This window comes from Ahaetulla prasina, chromosome 1 (assembly GCF_028640845.1).
Source record: "Ahaetulla prasina isolate Xishuangbanna chromosome 1, ASM2864084v1, whole genome shotgun sequence".
Classification (NCBI taxonomy): domain Eukaryota; kingdom Metazoa; phylum Chordata; class Lepidosauria; order Squamata; family Colubridae; genus Ahaetulla; species Ahaetulla prasina.
This window is the reverse complement of record NC_080539.1, coordinates 359,345,824-359,366,981: the sequence shown is the minus strand read 5'-3', so window position 1 is coordinate 359,366,981 and position 21,158 is coordinate 359,345,824. Positions and strand designations below refer to the sequence as shown.

The window sequence follows — 21,158 nt, the reverse complement described above, 5'->3', positions numbered from 1 at the left end:
GCACTTTAATACATATCTGCATTATAAAGATTGGGAATGCAAAATAATTTCCATCTGGAATCAGCAGATGTTTCCAATGAGAGATAAGCTTTCAGAACTTAGTCCATTTACTTTTCATAGCTTGGGTACTATAAGCAGCTCAAAAGAAAATAAATGAAAATATTGTAATTATAACTTCAGAGATTAACATTTTTCTTCTTTTTCTCTTTCTTCCCAAACCCTGTTCAGATGATGCCATATATTTTAAAATATCAAGCACGAGAACATATATTATTACTGATTGTTGTAAGCTAACCTGAACAAGACAATAAAATTGCAAATAAGATTTGCAAAATTGTTGTCATAGGGCATGCTTTATGGGGGGGAAGTAATATGCAGAACCTTGTATCATGTGAAGGTCACACATTACTATTTGCTTTATTGGTGCAAGAGTTGGACAAACTATCCCATGTGATTATAATGTATCTATTAAGCCCATTTCACTCATGGTGCCTTACAGAAGTAAGTGCTTCTTACTATTGTATTGCTTCTCTTTTGATCTTTGACAATAAATTTTTCTACTTGTCCCACTAAATGGGGTTTAATGGCTAAAAAATTAAAATTTAGTTAGCAGTAGGAACTACTCCAATAGCAGAGCACATGCATTACATAAACAATATCCTTGGACCTTGGTTCATTGTTGGCATCTCTAAGACTCGGAGAAAATTCAGCCAACTATAAGTATTTAGACAATACAGGGTTAGATAAACCAATGTAGCAATAGCAGTTAGATTTATATATTGCTCCACAGTGCTTTATAGCACTCTCTGAGCAGTTTACAATATCAGCATATTGCCCCCCAACAATCTGGGTCCTCCTCTTACAACCTCGGAAGGATGAAAGGATGAGTTGATTCTGAGACGACTAGAATCAGACTCCTGTCCATGGGCACAGTTAGCCTGCAATACTGCTTTCTAACCACTGCACTACTACAGCTCTTAATATCCTAGTTAAGTATGAGGCAAATTACAGTTACTATATGGAAGCATAGCTCATGGTAAAGCATCTGACTTGCATTTTGTTCCTGCCATTTTCAATTACAGGGTTTTAAACTATAGACATAGCAGCAAGAGTTGAGCCTTAAAACATTGGAAAGTTGTCAGCCAGAACACACAGTACTGTATCATAATAATTGGAAATAAAGTCATTTTGCTTCATTTCAGGCCTTTGGGAATGCCAAGACAGCCCACAATAACAACTCAAGTCGTTTTGGGAAATTCATCCAGGTCAACTACTTGGAGAATGGCATCGTCCGAGGGTAAGTGCTGTACACATGCTCTCACTGTTCCATCAAGTTGTAATTCTGGTAATGGACAAAGAATTCAAAAGAAAAACTAGTCCCTACATTCATATGCAATTATCTCAGCAATGTGCTGTGTACTGTCTTGAAAGAGATTTTTATAGATTCATAATGTCTACTTTTGCACTGTTTTTTTCCCCTTGGTTCCCAGGGCTGTGGTTGAAAAATATCTCCTTGAAAAATCTCGCTTGGTCTCTCAGGAGAAAAATGAAAGGTAAGGGGTTATGGACTATGTAACAGAGACTTCATTTTTGCTTCATCCAGGCAGCATAATCAGTGACATTCATTTTGCACTTTACAAAAAAAACCAAAACCTATCATGTACCAAACAAAGCAGAAATAGGTTAATTGCTTTTGTTTACAACTGTTTTAATATTCAAATGAGGTTAACAAAGTCTGGTTTCCAGCTCTCTACTTCCCAACAAAACAAAACAGCCCTTGATTAATGAACACCATTTAGAATCTTCAGCAATCTCACCTGAAAAATAATAATCAGCATGTTTTAAAGACAAACCATCTAAAACAGCTCCTTTGGAATTTCACCTGTGAAGACGTCAGCCAGATGTTGGCAAAACATCAGGGTACCAAATATTTAAAATACTCAGAAGCTCATCACCAGTGGGTTTAGAAAACATGTTACAGCTACCATCATAAAATGTTTGCTGTAGGCAAACTTACCTATTCATATAACATACCAAGCATGCTGAGTTACACAATAGCCATTTAATGAGCACAAATTAGAAAGGTTGTTGCCTATTATTTCTTCCAATTCCAATGGACATTCTAAGTGTGGCTTACTGTTGCTTTTTCTGAATAGATGAATACATTTTCAAAACAATACACTGGATTGCATTCATTTCTACTTAGAACGTAACAACCATGTCAGTTTACAGCATGCCATAATTCCATTTAGTTTTATTTTGATTAAAAATAATTCCACGAAGGGGGTCTGTATACTTTTGTGTAAATAAATGTCAGCTGAGGAACAGGGTATGGATTTATCAAGAAAGATGTCTGAAAGCATCGCCCTTGTTGGATAAGTTATAAAGAGCATATTCAACAATTGAAAAGAGTTTATAGATTAAAACATTTCAGAGTAAAAATGAATTAGAATAAAAAGTAGCACCCCACTTGGAAGGAGTTCCATGCTACTGATGCCATCAACTAAAAGGCCCTTACATTCCTTATCTCTGTACAAAAACTAGATTCTCAAAAGCTGATATTAATATTGGATTAAATTGTTTCTTTTAAAGTAGGGGTGTCAAACTTAATTTCATTGAGGGCCGCATCAGTGTTGTGTTTGACATCAGGGGGCCAGGGTGGGCATGGCCAGCTTGAAATCACTCATGTCAGGGGCGCCTGTGGTGGCCCAAGTGCTCTGCCAGGGAGAGCAGCCCTCCCGAGCTCCATTTTCGCTGGCAGAGGGTTGCAGGAGGCCGTTCCAGCCAAAAACGGAGATTGAGAGCCTGTTTTCTCTGGCAGAGGCATCATGGGCTGATCCTTCACTCTTTCCAGGGTGGCCCCGTGGGCTGGATCTAAGCACCCCACGGGCATGATCTGGTCCCTGGGCCTTGAGTTTGACCCCCCTGTTTTAAAGGATCCTTATAGATTCCAGATGTTTCTGGTATTAATTTTAGGTGATCTTAGTGATTTTACTGAAGATGCCCAGGTAAGAATAATGAGATTGGGAGTCAGACCAAAGTATTGTTCATGGAAGGCTGGTGTGTTTATTTCTGTAGGAACTACCATGTATTTTATTATTTGCTGCTTGGTGCAAGCGAGGAAGAGCGCAAAGAATTCCACCTCCAGCAGCCTAAGGACTACTTCTACCTCAACCAGGTATACAAAGGCTTTTTTGTCCTGACTTTGGCTGACAAACGCAAGGCTTTGCTATGTTTTTCACTCTCAGGAAGTGAAGGGAACCCCAAACAGGCCTCTTTTGTTCCTCCGTGAAAAACTGCAAAGATCTTACTTAAATAAGAAGTTGTATGTCTTGTTACATGGAAAATGTTACAGATCTGTCAGTCAGTTGAATATCCCTTAACTATTTTAAGGCTTCTTTAAAAAAACAACTGATTTTCTTTTAGTCACGTTAGGAAATTAATTTTTAATAAACAGAAGAATATACTAAATCTTTCTGAAATTAATTTTATTTATTTACACAGAAAAGTAAACCAAGATTTTTGAGATTTCTAACTTTGTGAGATAAAATGTTGAACTAGATTAACCTATCGCTGATTTAAGGGTTGGGGGAGGGCCTTGTGCTATAATGAATGGTTTGTAAGGGAAGAAGCAGTTGTGCTAGGTCTCTCTCTCACCATCTGACATACGGTACTTTTTTGCGCTTGAAAAAGTTTTTAGAATGGACAAATACTTCTCAGTTCTCCAAGTAACTTTGGTATGAAACTGATTATTCTATTCCATTTAAATTTGGTTTAGGGACTAAAACAATCATCATTCCACCAGGGGATTCAAACGGGGTGGGGAGGAAGCAGCAGGAGTTCAGTCCTGTTCCATTATATTTGACATTATACTCTGCTTTTTCATGACACAGGCTAAGCCTTCTGTTAATGGTACTTCTACTTGGTCCTCTTCTAGCAACTGAGAATCTGTTCCTTTGTTACTCCCTTCCCCACTTCTACTGCTGCAGTCAAAAGGACAATTGTGGTAAATTTTGTCGGCAGTAGATATTCCTACTTATACTTGCAAGTTTGAATTTATTCACAGCATAACTTGAACATTGAAGATGGAGAAGATCTCCAGCATGATTTTGAACGGTTAAAGCAAGCCATGGAAATGGTTGGTTTTCTTCCAGCAACAAAGAAACAGTAAGCTATACTTCAGCTGTCTCCTTTCGGTTTTCAGACACGCACAGAAGGATACACCGTATATTACTATATGATGCCATTTTCCATTAATGTGTGAACAAAGCTATATAAAACTAATCAAAAGGCAGAAAATTATGTTCAAGACTCATAGTATTAACTCATGCCTAAATGTACATTCTTATTACACTCCAATGGACAAATGTATATGACAGTAAGCATATTCTTCATCTGAAAAATACACTATCCTGCTTTTCAATTTCACAGAATTTTTTCAGTGCTTTCTGCTATTCTCTACCTGGGAAATGTTACTTACAAGAAAAAGGCAGCAGGTCGAGATGAGGGGCTGGAAGTGGGACCCCCTGAAGTGCTAGACATTCTCTCACAGCTTCTGAAGGTACCTCATATCTTTCTACATGATTATTGCCTTGGGCAGAGAAGACACCCCTAATCATTGGGTACAAAAAAAAGATCATTAACTTTATCCTTCTTAAATAACATTGAAAGAATGCATGCAAGAATACAGTGGTACCTTGGTACTCAACTGCTTTGAAACTCATCAAATTTGGTACTCAGTGCATTTTGATGTCAAAATTTTGTCCCAGTGCTCATTATTTGTTTGGTACTCAATGTACAAGCTAGAATTTGTCAGTGTCTGCTCCCTTGTGACTCACGACATTATTCCTTATGGGAAAATTTTGTTTGGTACTCATAATTTTTTGTATTCATCATGCCTCCTGGAACCAATTAATGATGAGTGCCACAGTATACTGAATAGGTAAAATATATATTTTGTTTCTATATTGATAAACTTGAAGCAACTTAACATTTTAAAACTTAAAAATCAAGCAAACATTTAAGCTAAATAGATACCTGAGCAGGGAAGAAAAAATGTGCGCTGTTAACTTCCCTGCCTTCAGAAAATGTCGGAAGTGCTAAACCTAAATAGTACTCCTTGGAGAGGATATTTCATGAAATTGTTGCTATTATTGGACCTTGATCCAAACAGATCCATGAAATCTTGGTTTGTGAATGCATTTGGGGCAGGATTGAATGCAATTTGAACATTGATATACAAGAAAAGGTAGACTTTTAAGTAGTCGTGATCCAATCCAATCCTATTTCAGGGTATATGGCAGATAAGCATGTGAATCAAGGCTATTAGGAAATGAATAGAAAACAATAAAAAAGTTATATTTGCCTGCTAATTATGGTGTGCTAATGGAAAGTTATAAGGGAGATGTTACACAATTACAAGTGAGATGTTTTGTATAACAAAATCTGTTGCATTATCAAATATCCCTTTTAAAAGGGAGATTTTATATTTATATTTTGTCATTTGCACTATCTTGCTTCAAAGCTTAAGATTAAAACCAACGGAAGGGATTCTCCATTTTCCACGGCAACTTTATAGGAACTGGATAAGTAGACCCTACAGGAATTTTGATTATCAAAATTACAGATAATTACAGATCATTTTCATCCTGTATTTCCATGTCAGGTTGTTAATTTCAGCTCGTCTTCTTCTCAGGTGAAACGTGAAACCTTAGTGGAAGTGTTGACAAAAAGAAAAACTGTGACAGTGAATGATAAACTGATCCTTCCGTATAGCCTCAGTGAGGTAAGTTCCTAATGGTAGACTGGGGTTAGTAAGCTTTTTAAAAAATAGAATAAAATAAAATTACAGATGGTTCAAATTGAAGGGCAACTTTATTTTTTCATATATGATATTTATAGGATATCTTGTAACAATTCTGAGAGTGTATAATCAAGAAGCAATAAAGTTATTAACATTCAATTAATAGCAAATATATATATATATATATATATATATATATATATATATATATATATATATATATCGTATATACTCGAATATAAGCCGATCCGAGTATAAGCCGAGGTCCCCAATTTTACCCCAAAAACTGGGGTAAACTGGGGACTCAGTATAAAGGAGGAAATGAGGCAGCTACCGGTCAGGAAAGCCTCCTCCTCAGCCGAGAAGGCTGGCGGCTCCCGCCCTCTCACTGCACCGGCAGGGCTTCCCAGCTAATGCAAAAGCCCGCCAAGTTTGCACCATCCGGTATAATGTGAAAAAGAAGAAAAAAAACTCGTATATATATATATATATATATATATATATATATATATATATATATTGCAGCATCAAAATACACATTTCCAGTTGCCAGGAGATATTGGTTCAGTAGCATATTTTTTTTTAAAAAGTAATTGGTTTCCCCATCAACTGTCTGCTCTCTACAGTCTTAATTTTTTTCTGTTTGTATATAAAAGATGGTACGGTTTTTACAATTATGAGAGGCATAATTGGAATTAGGGGACATAAAATGGAAAATATAAATAAGTATGATGATGATTCCTTGGAAACCAATGAGTAAAAATGCTAGGGATGTTTAGTGATTTTTTTCAGTTTTTCATGTCCCTCAGAAAAGCTCAAGAACAATACAGGTTACCTAAAGGATCACTTTTTTTCAAGAAGCTCTACCCATCCAACTAGGTCAGCAGTCAGCAACCCGCGGCTCTGGAGCCGCATGTGGCTGTTTCATCCCTCTGCTGCAGCTCCCTGTCGCTGGTCAGCGCCACAATTTTGAGAGGAGCTTTCAGTTACCGGAGGGGGTGGGGAGAAGCATGGCATGCCAGAGGAGGTTCTATGGCAAGGGGTGGGTTTTCCGGTCGGTTCCACAATTGATAGGGCTTTTGATTAGGACAGGTAGAGGAAAAAGGACACGGCACTTGGAGGAGACTCTACGGTGGGGGAACCAGACTTCCAGTTGGCTCCAGAATTGAATGGGGGGCTTCCGGTTAGGGCCTTTGTGGCTCTTCGAGGGTTTAAGGTTGCCGACCCCTGAACTAGATCAAGCAGAATGGGCATGCTGCAAATCCCATCAGCCAAAGAATGTTGGCTGGCAAAGATCAGAAGATGGAGTTTTTTCCACAGTGGCCCCTGCTCTATGGAACAGCCTCCCTTCAGAGATCAGATTGGCCCCAACTGTGCTAGAGTTTCATAAAGCCCTAAAAACCTGGCTTATTCCTGAGTCTAGGGTGATGAATATGTCCAAGGCCTCATTTCCTGGCTATTGTTTTTATTGTTTTAAAATGTTTTTAATATTTTTAACTGTAATGTATTGTTTTGGATTGTAAGCCTCCCAGAGTCATAGACTGAGATGGGCGGCCATAGAAATTGAACAAACCAACAAATAAATAAATGAGAAAAACAAAATAATAATGGAGCTTTCTTGGTGCTTTTAATTTGCAGGCCATCACAGCTCGTGATTCTATGGCTAAGTCTTTGTACAGTGCCCTCTTTGACTGGATCGTTCTGCGAATTAACCATGCACTTCTCAACAAGAAGGATATGGAAGAGTCTGTTACGGTATGCTTCCAGGAAACAGATGAGTCTTGCTTCTGAGTTTTGGAACTGCCTGTCACCTGGTTATTTTTTTAATTGGATGGGGGTGTGTGTCTGATTTTGAGAACAGACCACTTACATTATATTCAGTTTTGAGCACATCAATATATAGTCATGCCATCCTCCTGATTCTGTTCCCATCCCTTCCCATACATAGTGCTTGTCCATTGGGGTACTCGATATCTTTGGTTTTGAAGACTTCAAAACAAATAGTTTTGAACAGTTCTGCATAAACTATGCAAATGAGCAGTTGCAGTATTACTTCAATCAACATATTTTCAAGCTTGAACAGGTAAGCAATGAAAGAAACGGGGTTTGTGCTCGTTACTTTGCAGATTAAAAATGGTTTTTAAAAAAACTTTACAGCAAGGTAATATGTATAAAAAGAGGTTGAATGACAGAAATATTGATTTGGAATTTGAGAGTTTGCTGACAGATTTCAGTTTGCAAATCTCTATGTTTTACTTTTTCTACTCAAGTATGGTGTTTATAAATTACTTTCCAACATAAAACTTTTAACATAAAAATTTATTGCAATCACATTTGTGTTACCATAAGCATTTTATGGCACAATACAAAACATTCTAAAACTTTTTTATAGACAGTTGCTAATATTTGACTGTGCAATATGGGCTGCTTTCAAAGCAGATACATCTCTCTATAAAGTTTTTCAAGAACTTTTCAAGTACATTAAGTACATTAGAAACTCTGCCATTGGTGAAGGCACTGAGGAAATATCTCTGAAACCATGACCCAGGGATTCATGGGTTGTCTAATTGTTTCTCAAAATGGTCATTTACAAGAAAGCCATTGTTATGTTTGTAATTGCTGACATGTACCTGTCTTTCGTAGCGAATATTTTGATTTGGAAGAGGAGATGTTCTTGCTTTAAGATTATAAGAGCTCCCTGGTCTGTTTAATTCACATTCTGTTTTTTTATAATGAGCAGATAATTCTGAGAAACTCAGAACCAGAATAAAGTGACAGCCCTAGAGATTTTGTTCGTCCACAGCAGCCAGTAAGATACTTCTTTCTCCTCCAAGAAAGCCACTTAAGCAGATGGTTGTCAGCTTATGATATTCCCCTAAACCCGTGATGGCGAAACTATGGCACATGTGTCACAGGTGGCACGCGTAGCCATATCAGTGGGAACACGAACTCAGCTCCTGCACACATGTGCGCGCCAGCCAGCTGATTTTTGAGCCTTCTGGGCGCACCAGAAGTTGGCAAATAGGCCATTTTCAGCCTCTGGAGGGCCTCCGGGGGGGTGGGGAAGGCAGTTTTCGCTCTCCCCAGTCTCCTAGAGAGGCTCTGGAGCCAGGTGAGAGGGAAAAACGGGCCTACCGGGCCATTGCATACCAGGGGGGGGTGGGGGGGTTGGTCATGCACATGCATGCCCACACCCATAATTCTGTGCACCCCCCACAATCCTCCCCCGCTCCTGGCACGCGATGGCAAAAAGGTTAGACATCACTACCCTAAACCATGTGGTACACAAAGAATTCATTTGTTTTTCTGTCCTCAACTGCCTAAGTTCTAATATTATGAGAGGTAATAGTATGATAGATAAAGAAAAGCTGTTGATGCCTGACTTCCAGCATTTACTTATTGCAGGAGGAGTATCAAAGTGAAGGGATTGCATGGCACAACATTGACTATACAGACAATGTGGCCTGCATCCATTTAATTGGCAAGAAACCAACTGGCCTGTTCTACCTACTAGATGAAGAAAGCAAGTAAGTATAGCTAGCTGTGGGATGAGGAGAAAATCTACAATAAATATGAAAACAAAGTATAATGATATTGCTTAATGTAAATGTGAAGTTGGGAGGGAGGGAAGATTGGAGAAAGTGCAGCCTCTGTCCACAAATTTGCAACTTGAAGCCTTATATAAAATAAAAGGGATATGAATATGTACAATAAAGAATTCTATTCTACTCTACTCTACTCTACTCTATTCTAAAGTAACAGGAAAGAAAGCACATTTAGGCTTATATTCCCCCAAAACCAAATATTAAATCATTTGGAACAGAACAATCCTGGGAAGAACAGTCATAAAGTATCGGGGCAGAAATATAAGTTAAATATTTATTGATGCATGTGAAGGGAAAGGAGAGACTTGTAAGTGGGACTTTCCAAAATGATGATTCTATGATTAATGATACTGGATTTATTAAGTGGTGGGGTTTGTTTGTTTTTTTGCACTATATTTTCTAGTAAAGATGAACAAGTGGACATAGATAGGGCTCAGGATTTGCTAATGAACTTTTAAAATGTATGATTTGTGAAATTAGGGAGATAGGAGTCTGATCAGTGTCTGCTTGGGAAGGCACAAAGTCCCCTTCCCATTAATCGTGGAGGGTGAAATTATGCAACCAGGGGCAATTAAAGAAGGAAAGGATAACCTTTACTCTACAATTATACTTACCAAATAAAAATGCAAAGCTACCATGACATGACAGTTAAAGAAATTTGCATGAATTCAGTAGAATTTAGAATCTTACCAACAGGTTGCGAATTTTCTAAATTTTTAGTCTGGGAAGAAATCAGAAACTAGGAAAAAGTTTATTATTTTTAACTAAGTCCTCTCAGTTTATAAAAATTATTAGGAGAAATGACTACTACTTTTAAAGACATAACAACAATAATGTAATAAAAACTGCTTATTAAAGAATATCAGTAAATGTGAATGGAATACAGCCAACCTTCTTACCTGCAGAATTCCTTTTATATTTGGGAACTTCTGATATCATCCCCTCCCCAGTTTGCCAAGTTTAAGCTCTACTGATAATGATAATTTCTTCTGCCTGTGGCTTCCTCTTTTGCTGCCTGCAGTTTTCCACATGCTACTAGCGAGACGCTTCTTGCAAAGTTCAAACAGCAGCACGAGGACAGCAAATTCTTCATTGGAACTCCTGTATTGGAACCTGCTTTCATCATTCAACACTTTGCTGGCAAAGTGAAATATCAGATAAAGGTAATCGGAATGTGATTCCAGATGCAGAATGTCAAGGAATTGCTTGTGGCTTAATCAGCAAAAAAATATCTGGTTGTCATAAGAAGATCCTAGCTAGTTGAAACAGGCCAAAACCCATCCTTTTTTTAAAAAAAAATCTGATCTTGTCAGTGTGGAATGGAACTTTTACAACAGTTTCAATAAAAATGATCGTTTTTCTTCATCATTCATACATAATTTACGTCTGTAAGCAATCCAGTCATGAGTCACAGGAACACCAGGTCTCCAATGAGTGATTAAGGCCATAGGTTTTTCTTTCCAATGTTGAACAACTATTCACTTTAATAAGGACACACAGAATCCATTGCCATTGCCCAGCCATCAGTGTTTATGTAATAGAAATGTAATTCAAATGAATGCGGACATCCCAAAGTATATTTTATGGTACTGATTTCCAGGGGTGAATCTGCTGTCAAGCATGTCTTGAAGACTTCAACCTTTAGCACAGTAAAAAAGGGAAGGAAGACATGCAGAGTCATGGTTAAATCCACCTATCCCTTGAGCTTAACCTTTACTATGTGCCTTGGCTTCTATGACCATTATAGGATTTCCGTGAAAAGAACATGGATTATATGCGGCCAGATATTGTTGCCTTGCTGCGGAGCAGTGACAGCACTTATGTTCGGGAGCTGATTGGAATGGATCCAGTGGCTGTTTTCCGGTGGGCTATCCTCCGTGCAGCAATCCACGCCATGGCTGTTTTTGCAGAAGCGGGACGCCAAAGAGCTGAGAAAACAGCAGGTAAGCATGAGCACAGTGGAAGTAATCAAAATATCGACATTTACAGTTTAAGAGTATAGAAGGGTATAGTATAGTCCAGATTAATTCCTCAGCGATTCCATTTAAAACAAACTTAGATGACAGACCCGTGCTGCTTAATTATCTGAAAAGATGGAAGCAATGCTAGGATGAATATAAATTAGTTGAATTTGGAATAAGGTGGGTTCATAACTTTCACACAATCTGCCCATAGAGTTGTTTTAAACGTGATATTTATGTAGTAGTTTATACTTATCTACTTCGTGTAATACTGCTGATGTTTTCTATTTTATTTAAATTTGTATTTCTGATTATTGAAAGCCAACTAAGGGTCAGTTTTGATTTTCAAAAGCAAATAAATGCAATTAAATTAATTATAAATGTCCTCCTTCATCCCTCTTGTCACTGCTTAAGAGTCTTTCTGAACAAATAATAATCCAAAGAGGAACCAACAAACCAGTTTCTTCATTGTGGTTTCTGCGATTCTCACTGATGGATGTTGTGCAGGTTCATTTGGAAACTTTCAGAGCTTATAAGCCATGCCTCCTGTTTTCATTACATCTATGGATGTGGCTCTTGCTGATCCCTCAGTTATTTTAAGCAACTGTGATAACAATTTGCTTAAATGTGTGTGTTTTTTCCCAGAGTAATTTTTTGAACTTTGCTCAAAAACTTTTTCATCATTTTCATCCTTTTATTGATCCTTTTCTTGCCTTCTCTTGCATTCTCCTGTTGGTTTGGTTTTTGTTTTGTGATGGGGGAGAAACCCCTCTTTTCATTTATTTAACCTCACGATGAGCAATTTATTTGTTTGTTTGTTTCTTATCCCACCTTTATTATTTGTTATAAATAACTCAAGGTGCCGAACATCCCTCATGCTCCTTCCTCCTCCTCCTCCTCCTCTATAGTTGTTGAAATGACCTTGAAGGGCCAGTTCCACAAATTCCAAAAGTGTGAAAAATCTCCTCCATCAGACGGGCATATTTTTCTTTTTAATTTGAATTTATATCCCGCCCTTCTCCGAAGACTCAGGGCAGCTTACATTGTGTTAAGCAATAGTCTGATCCATTTATATATTATATACAAAGTCAACTTTTATTGCCCCCCAACAATCTGAGTCCTCATTTTACCTACCTTATAAAGGATGGAAGGCTGAGTCGACCATGGGCCTGGTGGGACTTGAACTTGCAGTAATTGCAAGCAGCTGTGTTAATAACAGACTGCATTAGTCTGTTGAGCCACCAGAGGCCCTATCTTTTGCTTGTTATGCTTTAGTGAAGTCTAGGTGGGTGAAGTCCTGCCCTCACCACAAAGCAGGGAGAAAGGAACCATTCTTTACACCTGTGAATATTCCTTTAGAGCAGCAGTCAGTCCCCAACCTTTCTGACTCTAGACCACTGGGGGAAGCAGGGAGGGGAGGGGATGGCTTCATGCGCGCTCTGATTGCGCAAATGCAGCTTCTCTGCTCGAATAAGAACAAAATATATACAATTTAAAACAACAGTTAAAAGAGCAAATTTTAAAAGGCTGAATTATTAAAATTTAGATTTAAGTAAACTGTGAAGGGCAAGATAGTATTTTGCAAGTTAACTTGCACATTTCAATTGCTTAGTTGCTGTTATGGATAATAGAACAACAGAATAACAGAGTTAGAAGGGACCTTAGAGGTCTTCTAGTCCAACCCCCTCTATAAACTCTATACCATTTCAGGTAAATACATCAAGGTGTGATTTGGGTAGCTGGTACTCTGCTTCTGCTATAACTGTGGGTAATTTAGAGGGTTTGGAGGGTCAAGCTATGGACACACAATTATTTGTGGATACTTCTGTCTGCAGCCAATGATCTCTTTGAGAGCTATTGTCATATATCTCCTCTCAGGAACTCTTTGAATTCTTGAGCTTGCAAGTTTCGAGAAGAGACTGCTAAGGATTCAGTTTCTGAGGTTGAAATCCTAGACCGTTCATGATGGCAAGCAATGTCATTCCTTATCCAGAGAGCATCAGGTTCATATTAAATCTCCACTGTACCTCATTCCTACCATCCAAAGCCTGCCCCCCATCTTCTTTTGTTCTCTTACTTCACATTGGAAGAACAGAAGGAGGTTAGATTCTCAATGGCAGCCAACACACATTTCTTTTCCTCAGACCATAACTGTGTATGGTAAATAACTCCTGAAGTCACCACACTGTTTTTGTAAGATAAAGAGTGGTGCTTGTTTCTCTTTATCCTCTCCATTCTCACCAGTTCAACATTGTGAAGATTTGAACACTTGTAATGTCCTACCTTTTTTTGTTACATTTAAATGAGCAGATTTGGATTTTTTTTTCTTTGCTCCATATTTACCTTTTGGCTTATTTAGCTCAATACCCATTGGAGGTATCTCAGTTTTTTACATTCTTTATTTAAAAGTTTTACAGGTTCGCTGAATCTTTTTCAATCTCTTCCATCTTTGTTATTAACCCAGAGGTTATTGTTAGTCTTTAGAGGAGTCAATGGCTATCCAGACTGACTAATTACTTTCATGGAAGACGACCTCACTGGTCCACTATGATACCATAGAGAATTTCTTTACTTTTCTTTCCAAAGAGCAACTTGTCTTTTCCTTTCTTTCCAAGTGCATATTGGTGGCATCTTTCTATTGCACTGGTGACTCCATTCTAAAACGATCCTCATCTCTTTCTATATTTGATAGTTCGTGCAAAAATAAATTACCTTCCGCAGTATTCCACATGAACCACTGCAACAGTGTGGCCTTATTATAAACTACAAAGCAGCCATTGCCTATTCGATGATAATCTGTTGGGGCAATTGGTAATTTAACTTCCCTTCTGAAGACTGTACCTTGAAATAGTTACGATAGGTTGCACTGTAGACTTTCAGTTTTGCTAAGTAATTCAGGACGGACTTTTGGGCAGAGTGAGATGCAGCCTTTGCCAAAGCAATCCTGTCATCCATTGCATCATGATTATGCATCTGACACCACCTTCTCCCTGAGCCCAACCTATTCCACTGGGTAGAATAGAATAGAATTTTTTATTGGCCAAGTGTGATTGGACACACAAGGAATTTGTCTTGATTGCTTTGGAAAAAATGGGAGGAGAAAGAACTAGGATATTCTGTGTCAAGCTCCTTTTTAAACAAGTGGCATTTAATATACAAACCAGCCATATAAACAGCTTACTACTTATTCACATTTTTAGACCATTATATTAAAAAGTTGCTTATTTACCTGCAACCTGCTCAAATGATCACCTGGGTATTCCCATTATTCTGTTTCCACTTCATCATTTTGCTGGTTTTTGGTTTCAGATTTTGCTGAATCAGTTTCAAGATTGACTGGGAATCATTTTAAGTGATTTAATATGCAGTAATACTGGTGCCAGTCTTTTTAAGCTCTAAAAGATTCTGAATTAGCTTTGACACATGCAGGATCTAGGTCAAGACGGCCGCTCAAAGAATCCCATTTATAAAAAAAGTAACGTTGTTGGTGAAACCCGGCAAAAGCTGCGGAGGTTATGCCAATATAGATTTTCCCCCCCTTTCCCCTAGGGGTAATACGCCATGGACCCAGGATCCCACTTGGGGAACTGCAACAGAGCAACACCCCAAATGAAAGAGTTTATCGGTAAGAAGCACATTTAATTGGGTTTTATTATTATTGTTACATTTCTACGCTTGTCACGGTTTCTTTTGACAAAGGACAATTCCTTGTACTGCACTGGTTTCTGATCTTGTTTTTTTGTTTTACCAAAATAGCCCCTAGAATGTTTGTTTTTGTATTTAACTTATACAACTTATACAACCGTAGATAAATTTGCAATCCCTCTGGAAAAAATATGAAGAGACATGGTAAATGATAAAGATTCTCTGCTTCTCACAAGGGACTGAAGAGCTCTTATGAGAAATTCAGTAGGATGAGAAAATCAGTGCGTTGCAAAAGTAACTTGGCATCTTTGCTACTAGTTCTTTGTCAAATTTTGTTTTCTTTCCTTTCCCATTTTCAGAGCTTCTTATTTCGTAATCCTACCTAAATCCTACACAGTTGGCCTCTGTAGTTTAAAGAGAGAAATTAATTCCACTATATTGTACAGTAAAGACTTTGAATTCACATGTGTGTTTTTTTTCTCTTAATGTATGATAGCAGTGAAAAAGACAAATGCCATGCTAGGTTCCTCAAGAAGTTTATTTTCAATCAGTATTGTAAGTTCTCTTTGTAAATATGCGATGTCTCCATCTGGAACACTACTTTTACATTTGAAGAAAAATATAAGAATGAAAATTGAGAAAAGAGTTATTAGAATAAAATGGGGTTCAAAAATCTGGGGGAAAAAGATTAACATGTTGCAAATTGTAACTCCCCCCAAAAAAGGCAAGTGAGGAGAAACACGATAAAATCATACATGACAAGGAGAAAGCAAGGAAAAACCTTTCTTTCTCCCAGAAAAATAGGATTGTAGAGTATTAAAGCTGATTGGAAGGAGATTTAGAAAGCATTTCTTGACATCATTAGTCACTAAACTATGGAATTAATTGCCATAAGACATAGTGGCAGTATTAATGTCAGTGTTCCAAGTAACACCCCCAATGAAATAAAACTCTGAGGCTTGAGTTTCTTCAAAGTTACATTTTATTAAAGATGTGATATTGGCACATCTGGGAAAACCCGAATCTGAAAGTTTCCAAGTTTTCTCCACCACAAATGAAAGTCCAAGTTCCTGCCCAGCACCCACACATCTATCACATGGTCCAATCAAGTTTGTTCCCATTGGAGATGCCTCTCAGTTCCAACCCTCCAGGTGCAGGGCAAGTTGTCCTTGACTTCTTGAGAAAGGAATGTTGTTATGACTATACATCACCCATGCTCCATACAATCCCCCCTCCTAGTTTTCTACAGTAGTAAATGTGGCAGGTCTGAAGGCCTAACACAAAAAATGGCTTCCAGGCCTGACAAGGGCCGTGGTGGCTCAGGCTGTAAGATAGCCTGTTATTAAACACAGCTGCCTGCAATTACTGCAGGCTCGAGTCCCACCAGGCCCAAGGTTGACTCAGCCTTCCATCCTTTATAAGGTAGGTAAAATGAGGACCCAGATTGTTGGGGGGGCAATAAGTTGACTTTGTATATAAATATACAAATAGGATGAAACTATTGCCTTACACAATGTAAGCCGCCCTGAGTCTTCGGAGAAGGGTGGTATATAAATGTAAATTTAAAAAAAAAGTAACTTGAATGACTTAAAAGGGTTGGACGAATTCGTGGAGGACAAGTCTATCACGTCCAATTGTCTTGCATCCTCATGGTACCTCCAGGCTGGGGCTGCCAAATACAAGTCACAAGCAAAGACACTAGAGAGAGAAAACGTTACCTGTTGCTTGATAGAGTCCAGCTATTTTTACATTCTCAAGTTTTCTTTCCCACCAGTACTTGAATTTTAATTGGAGTGAAGTAGGGTCTGACTGAAATCCACAGTCCCCATCCCTGCTCATATCACCACTCCAATTAATATGCTAAAATTTGGTAATTAACTTGGCTAACGATAATGGATTCCAACCCCTCTGGACATTTTTGCAGTACGAGTACCACAATTTCAGCTACTTGGAGAGTAGCGCTCACCTTTGGAATGACAGACTTCCCTTTTAATTCTGTTTAGAATTGGAAGCCTGTACAAACAGATACCACGGCCTTTTCTGATTGAAGTGTTGTGTAATAGCAACATTTAGCACAAGTTGTTAGCAGACTAGAATGTTCATGCAGTTTAGCATTATGGTTGAGATGAATTTTAAATAGATAATCAAGTGTGTGCGTGTGTGTGTGTGATTTGAATAAATAATACTCTTTATGTTGTAGACAATGCTAGATGCGATATACTGTAACCTGAAAATAAGACCCAACTAGAAAACAAGCCCTAGTATAATTTTTCAGCATGCTTGTAATATAAGTCCTACCCCCAAAATAAAGCCCCAGTTAAGATCGTCGGTCAGACGGATGCCTTTAGTACCATATTTCCCCAAAAATAAGACAACTAGAAAGTTAAGCCCTACTGCGTCTTTTGGAGCAAAAATTAATATAAGACCCGGTCTTATTTACAGGGAAACACGGTAACACGGTACCTATTGGCAGTTTTAAGGGATATCGTTTTACCCTATTAAAAATACACATATATAAATTCATCAGTTAAAGTTTGCAGTCGTGGGATACCAAATACTAGAAACACAAGAGAACGTTAATTGATTCTTCCTGATACTTTTATTTCCTTTTGATATGCTGTGGCTTTGCTGACGATGATCATCAGTTCCCTGGCGTACCAAAGCCCAGTTGCTTGCTGTTGTTGTTTTCCTTGGGGAAGGCTTATAAGAAGATAAAACCTGGGCGGGTGAGGGTACATCTGACCAACTTAGCCTGAAGCTTTGCCTTTCTGCCTGCTTTATGACTTGGTTGATTGAGCATCGTTGCATGTTCCCCTTTTTGCAGCTGTTCAGTACTTGATTTCTCATTTGATTGCTCTGAGGATTTTGATATAAACGCTTTTGAAGACATCATTGCTTCATATGAAAGCAAGAAGTAAGTGGGTAAAGGTGGAGGAGGAGCTTGCCACTGTGGCAAGGGAAGCACGATCCTGGGCAGACAGACCTGAGAATGACCTGGTCCAGAAAACCAGGGATTTTAAAAAAAGTCACTGTCTTCTTTTCCAACTTCATTCCAGAAGTCACTGAAACTCACCGCTGGGGTGTTCTTAGGCAACTCCTAATAATGCAGATATAATGGAGCGTACCGGTAGTTCCTCGACTTATGGCAATTGAGCCCCAAATTTCTGTTGCCAAGTGAGACATTAGTTAAGTGGGTTTTGCCCCATTTTATGACCTTTCTAGCCACTGTTGCTAAGTAAATCACCGCAGTTGCGAAGTGAATCCGGCTTCCCCATTTACTTTGCTTGTCAGAAGGTTGCAAAAGGTGATCCCATGACCCCGGGACACTGCAGCCGTCATAAATATGGGTCACTTGTTAAGCGGCTGAATTTTGATCACGTGACCATGGGAATGCAGCAATTGTCAGAAGTGTGAAAAATGGTCATAAGTCACTTTTTTTCCTTGCCTTTGTAACTTTACACGGTCACTAAATGAACTGTTGTAGGTCGAGGATTACCTGTATTCCTTTTTTTAACGCTGAAGTGGAATGCTGTAATTATACTTTAAATTTAAAATATGTAGAGGAGGAACGGGGCCACTTACAAGAAGTGGAAAGAAGTGTGTTTCAGAAGAATGAAGACTGTTCCTCTGCCCAGGAATGACCTTTTTTACATTTCTGTCACCTTTTTTTTCTCTTTCCTTTTTTCCTTGGCTTCCTTTCTTGGTTTTCTTTGTTATTAATTTCTGCCTCTCTGGAGAGTGGCAAAGGTAAGTTTTTGTGTTGAATAAAGCTGTCCACAAGCATGCTGCATGATTGGAAGGCTGATAATCACTCATTTAGTGGGGCACTTTCCAGGCTGACTATAGGAACTAAACATGGAGCAGAATTCATTTGCAATTTGTGTGCAATCTTACTCAGTGAATACGTGCATTAGAAAACTGGAAACCTGAATAAAACCTGATTATTTTTTTTCTGGTACAAAACGATCTATCTGGCTTGTTCAAATAGTTTTAATATAGTTTCAATATTCACAGTTCAGTCAGGGAGTGTATTTTTATCTGTGAGGTATACTCTGTGGGGAATTTGTGCACCTTTCAACCACTGGCTCATAAAACATGTCTAAAAATACCATGCCAAATGAATAAATAAATCACCAAATCATTATTTATTTATCTGAAGGTTGACACCCAATCTTATTTGGCATAGTCTCTGACGTAAAATACATTGATAGCTGGGCAATGGCCTGCTATGAATACTACTTCATTGAAACGAAAAACATCTTCTCCCACAATCCAAAATGTGAACAGCTTTGGAGACATCTCCAAAACGGCAATCTTTGTCATATTCTATCATATGTTACCAAAAATCTACAAATTAAGGGTATTCATCCTTATTTTATATTCAAGATGATTCAAGTTTTAAAATAAGGTCAGCTCAGGAGAAAAACCTCTTCTTTGATATTTTCAGAGCACATATGACAATAGTGGGATAGAGACTCCTTTGTTTAATTCCTGGTGCTTCTCTTTCACACCTCTCTCTTTATATGTGTTCATATGTCTTGTGTCTGCCTTGTTTTGGGTGTGTGTCCATCACGTCTTAGGGACTTGCATGAGCAAATAGTTAGGAGTATAAAGGGCCTGCCGTGGCAGGGTGAAGATCCCCGCAGGCTCCTGCAATCACTCAGCCGATACCAGCAACCCCGTTGCCATTTCCTGTGAGTTTGTGGAAAAAGGATGTTGTGGGGCAGGTGGAGGTGGGGGGGAGGAGAAGCTCAGTTTTTCTAGCTTTGCAGAGTGGTCTGGTGCAGAGTGCATAAGCAAACGTGTGCAAATCTTAAGCTCGCATTTTGTGGAAATTACTGAGGTTCTTTCCTCTCAGTCTTGCAGAATTTGGCTCTATTTCATGTGCAGGAAATGCAGAAGTGCTGCCGTAGATTTCTCAGTTGGTTCATATAAAAACTGCATATTCTGGCTTTCGGCATATGTGTATTCAGAAACTTACCAAGTTCTTTCTAAACATAACCCTCCCCCTTCCCCAAGAATCTCCAACGTGGAGAGCCTGAAAAGCATAGCTAGAGTCTCTCAACCGTGGTTCAGAAAAAGACAAAAAGCAGAAGAAGAGTATTCAGGTTTTTCCTGTTTCAGATTTTGGGTATATCTAAGTGAAAACCTTTATCTTTCTGAATCCTCATTTTTATGAGGTAATCCTCATTTAACAAACACAATGAACCAGCAACTTTTTCATTAAGTGGAGCAGTTATTAAGTGAAACAACTGAAGCTTTCCTTTGCTTTACAGACCTGTGGAGGTTGTAAATGCAAGGATTGATCGCCCAAGTTACTTTTTCATCATTGTTATAGGTAACTGTGAATGGTCACTAAACTAATCAGTTGCTAAAAGAGGACGCCCGTAAAACAGGCCGAGGAGAGGTTTAGAAAGAGGAGGCTCTTTGCATTGCGATTTAAAGAAGAAATTTCTTATCACAACATAGTTAAAGTCTTGTCATTATTTCATACTGTATTTTTTAATTTAAAAATTAATAACCCTTTTAGATCAAGTAATTTTTAAGGCAAGTTATAAGGCACAGAAAAAGAGCCTTAATCCTTTTGTTAAAGGCATCTCTCTTATTTCTTTTAGTTCTTCAGTCCCACGGCAAGAGGCAGAACTGGGACTGCTATTTTTCTGTGGTTCCCAAAAGAGCTTTACACTAGACTAGTGGTGGATGTTGTCACCAAATGTCCTCTGAATTTAGGCAGACAGGAAGACATGTCAGATTACTCATCTACTAGCCTATTATTGCCTCCTTTTGACTGCCGGTAGTTTTCTCAGTTTTAGGAAGATTATTTTCATCTACAATGCCAGGGGTTGAACAGCTTCAACTTGGAAAACTGTTATCTAGAACCCCTTGCAATAGTTTTTAAATATAAATTATTCAAATGGTATCCTTGGAAGCATATCCATGAGAGAGACTAGTGAGATATATTTAAACAGAAGATAGTCCCTGCATCTCCTGTCTTGTTTAAGTGTGTCAACTTTTGTTGATATCAGAGGTTATTTGGCAGGAACCGTTGTTTTGAAGGATAGCTTTTTAAAAATCTTTTGATTTTAAAATTTAAATGCTAAATTTAAAGTCTAAAAATGTTTAGCTTCATGGAAGAATGCCGAG

General features: G+C 38.3%; 1 protein-coding gene across 1 annotated transcript in view; it reads left to right on the top strand.

Moving 5' to 3' along the window:
* Positions 1–21,158, top strand: part of MYO9B (myosin IXB) — a 78,174-nt gene that overhangs the window by 16,567 nt on the left and 40,449 nt on the right. Inside the window, exons 3-15 of the mRNA XM_058163258.1 lie at positions 1,203–1,297; positions 1,491–1,553; positions 3,079–3,178; positions 4,067–4,167; positions 4,432–4,561; positions 5,696–5,785; positions 7,442–7,558; positions 7,752–7,886; positions 9,209–9,330; positions 10,430–10,571; positions 11,156–11,351; positions 14,919–14,994; positions 19,595–19,708. Of these exons, the coding sequence (XP_058019241.1) occupies positions 1,203–1,297; positions 1,491–1,553; positions 3,079–3,178; positions 4,067–4,167; positions 4,432–4,561; positions 5,696–5,785; positions 7,442–7,558; positions 7,752–7,886; positions 9,209–9,330; positions 10,430–10,571; positions 11,156–11,351; positions 14,919–14,994; positions 19,595–19,708 (1,481 nt within the window). The remainder of the gene's footprint in view (positions 1–1,202; positions 1,298–1,490; positions 1,554–3,078; positions 3,179–4,066; positions 4,168–4,431; positions 4,562–5,695; positions 5,786–7,441; positions 7,559–7,751; positions 7,887–9,208; positions 9,331–10,429; positions 10,572–11,155; positions 11,352–14,918; positions 14,995–19,594; positions 19,709–21,158) is intronic.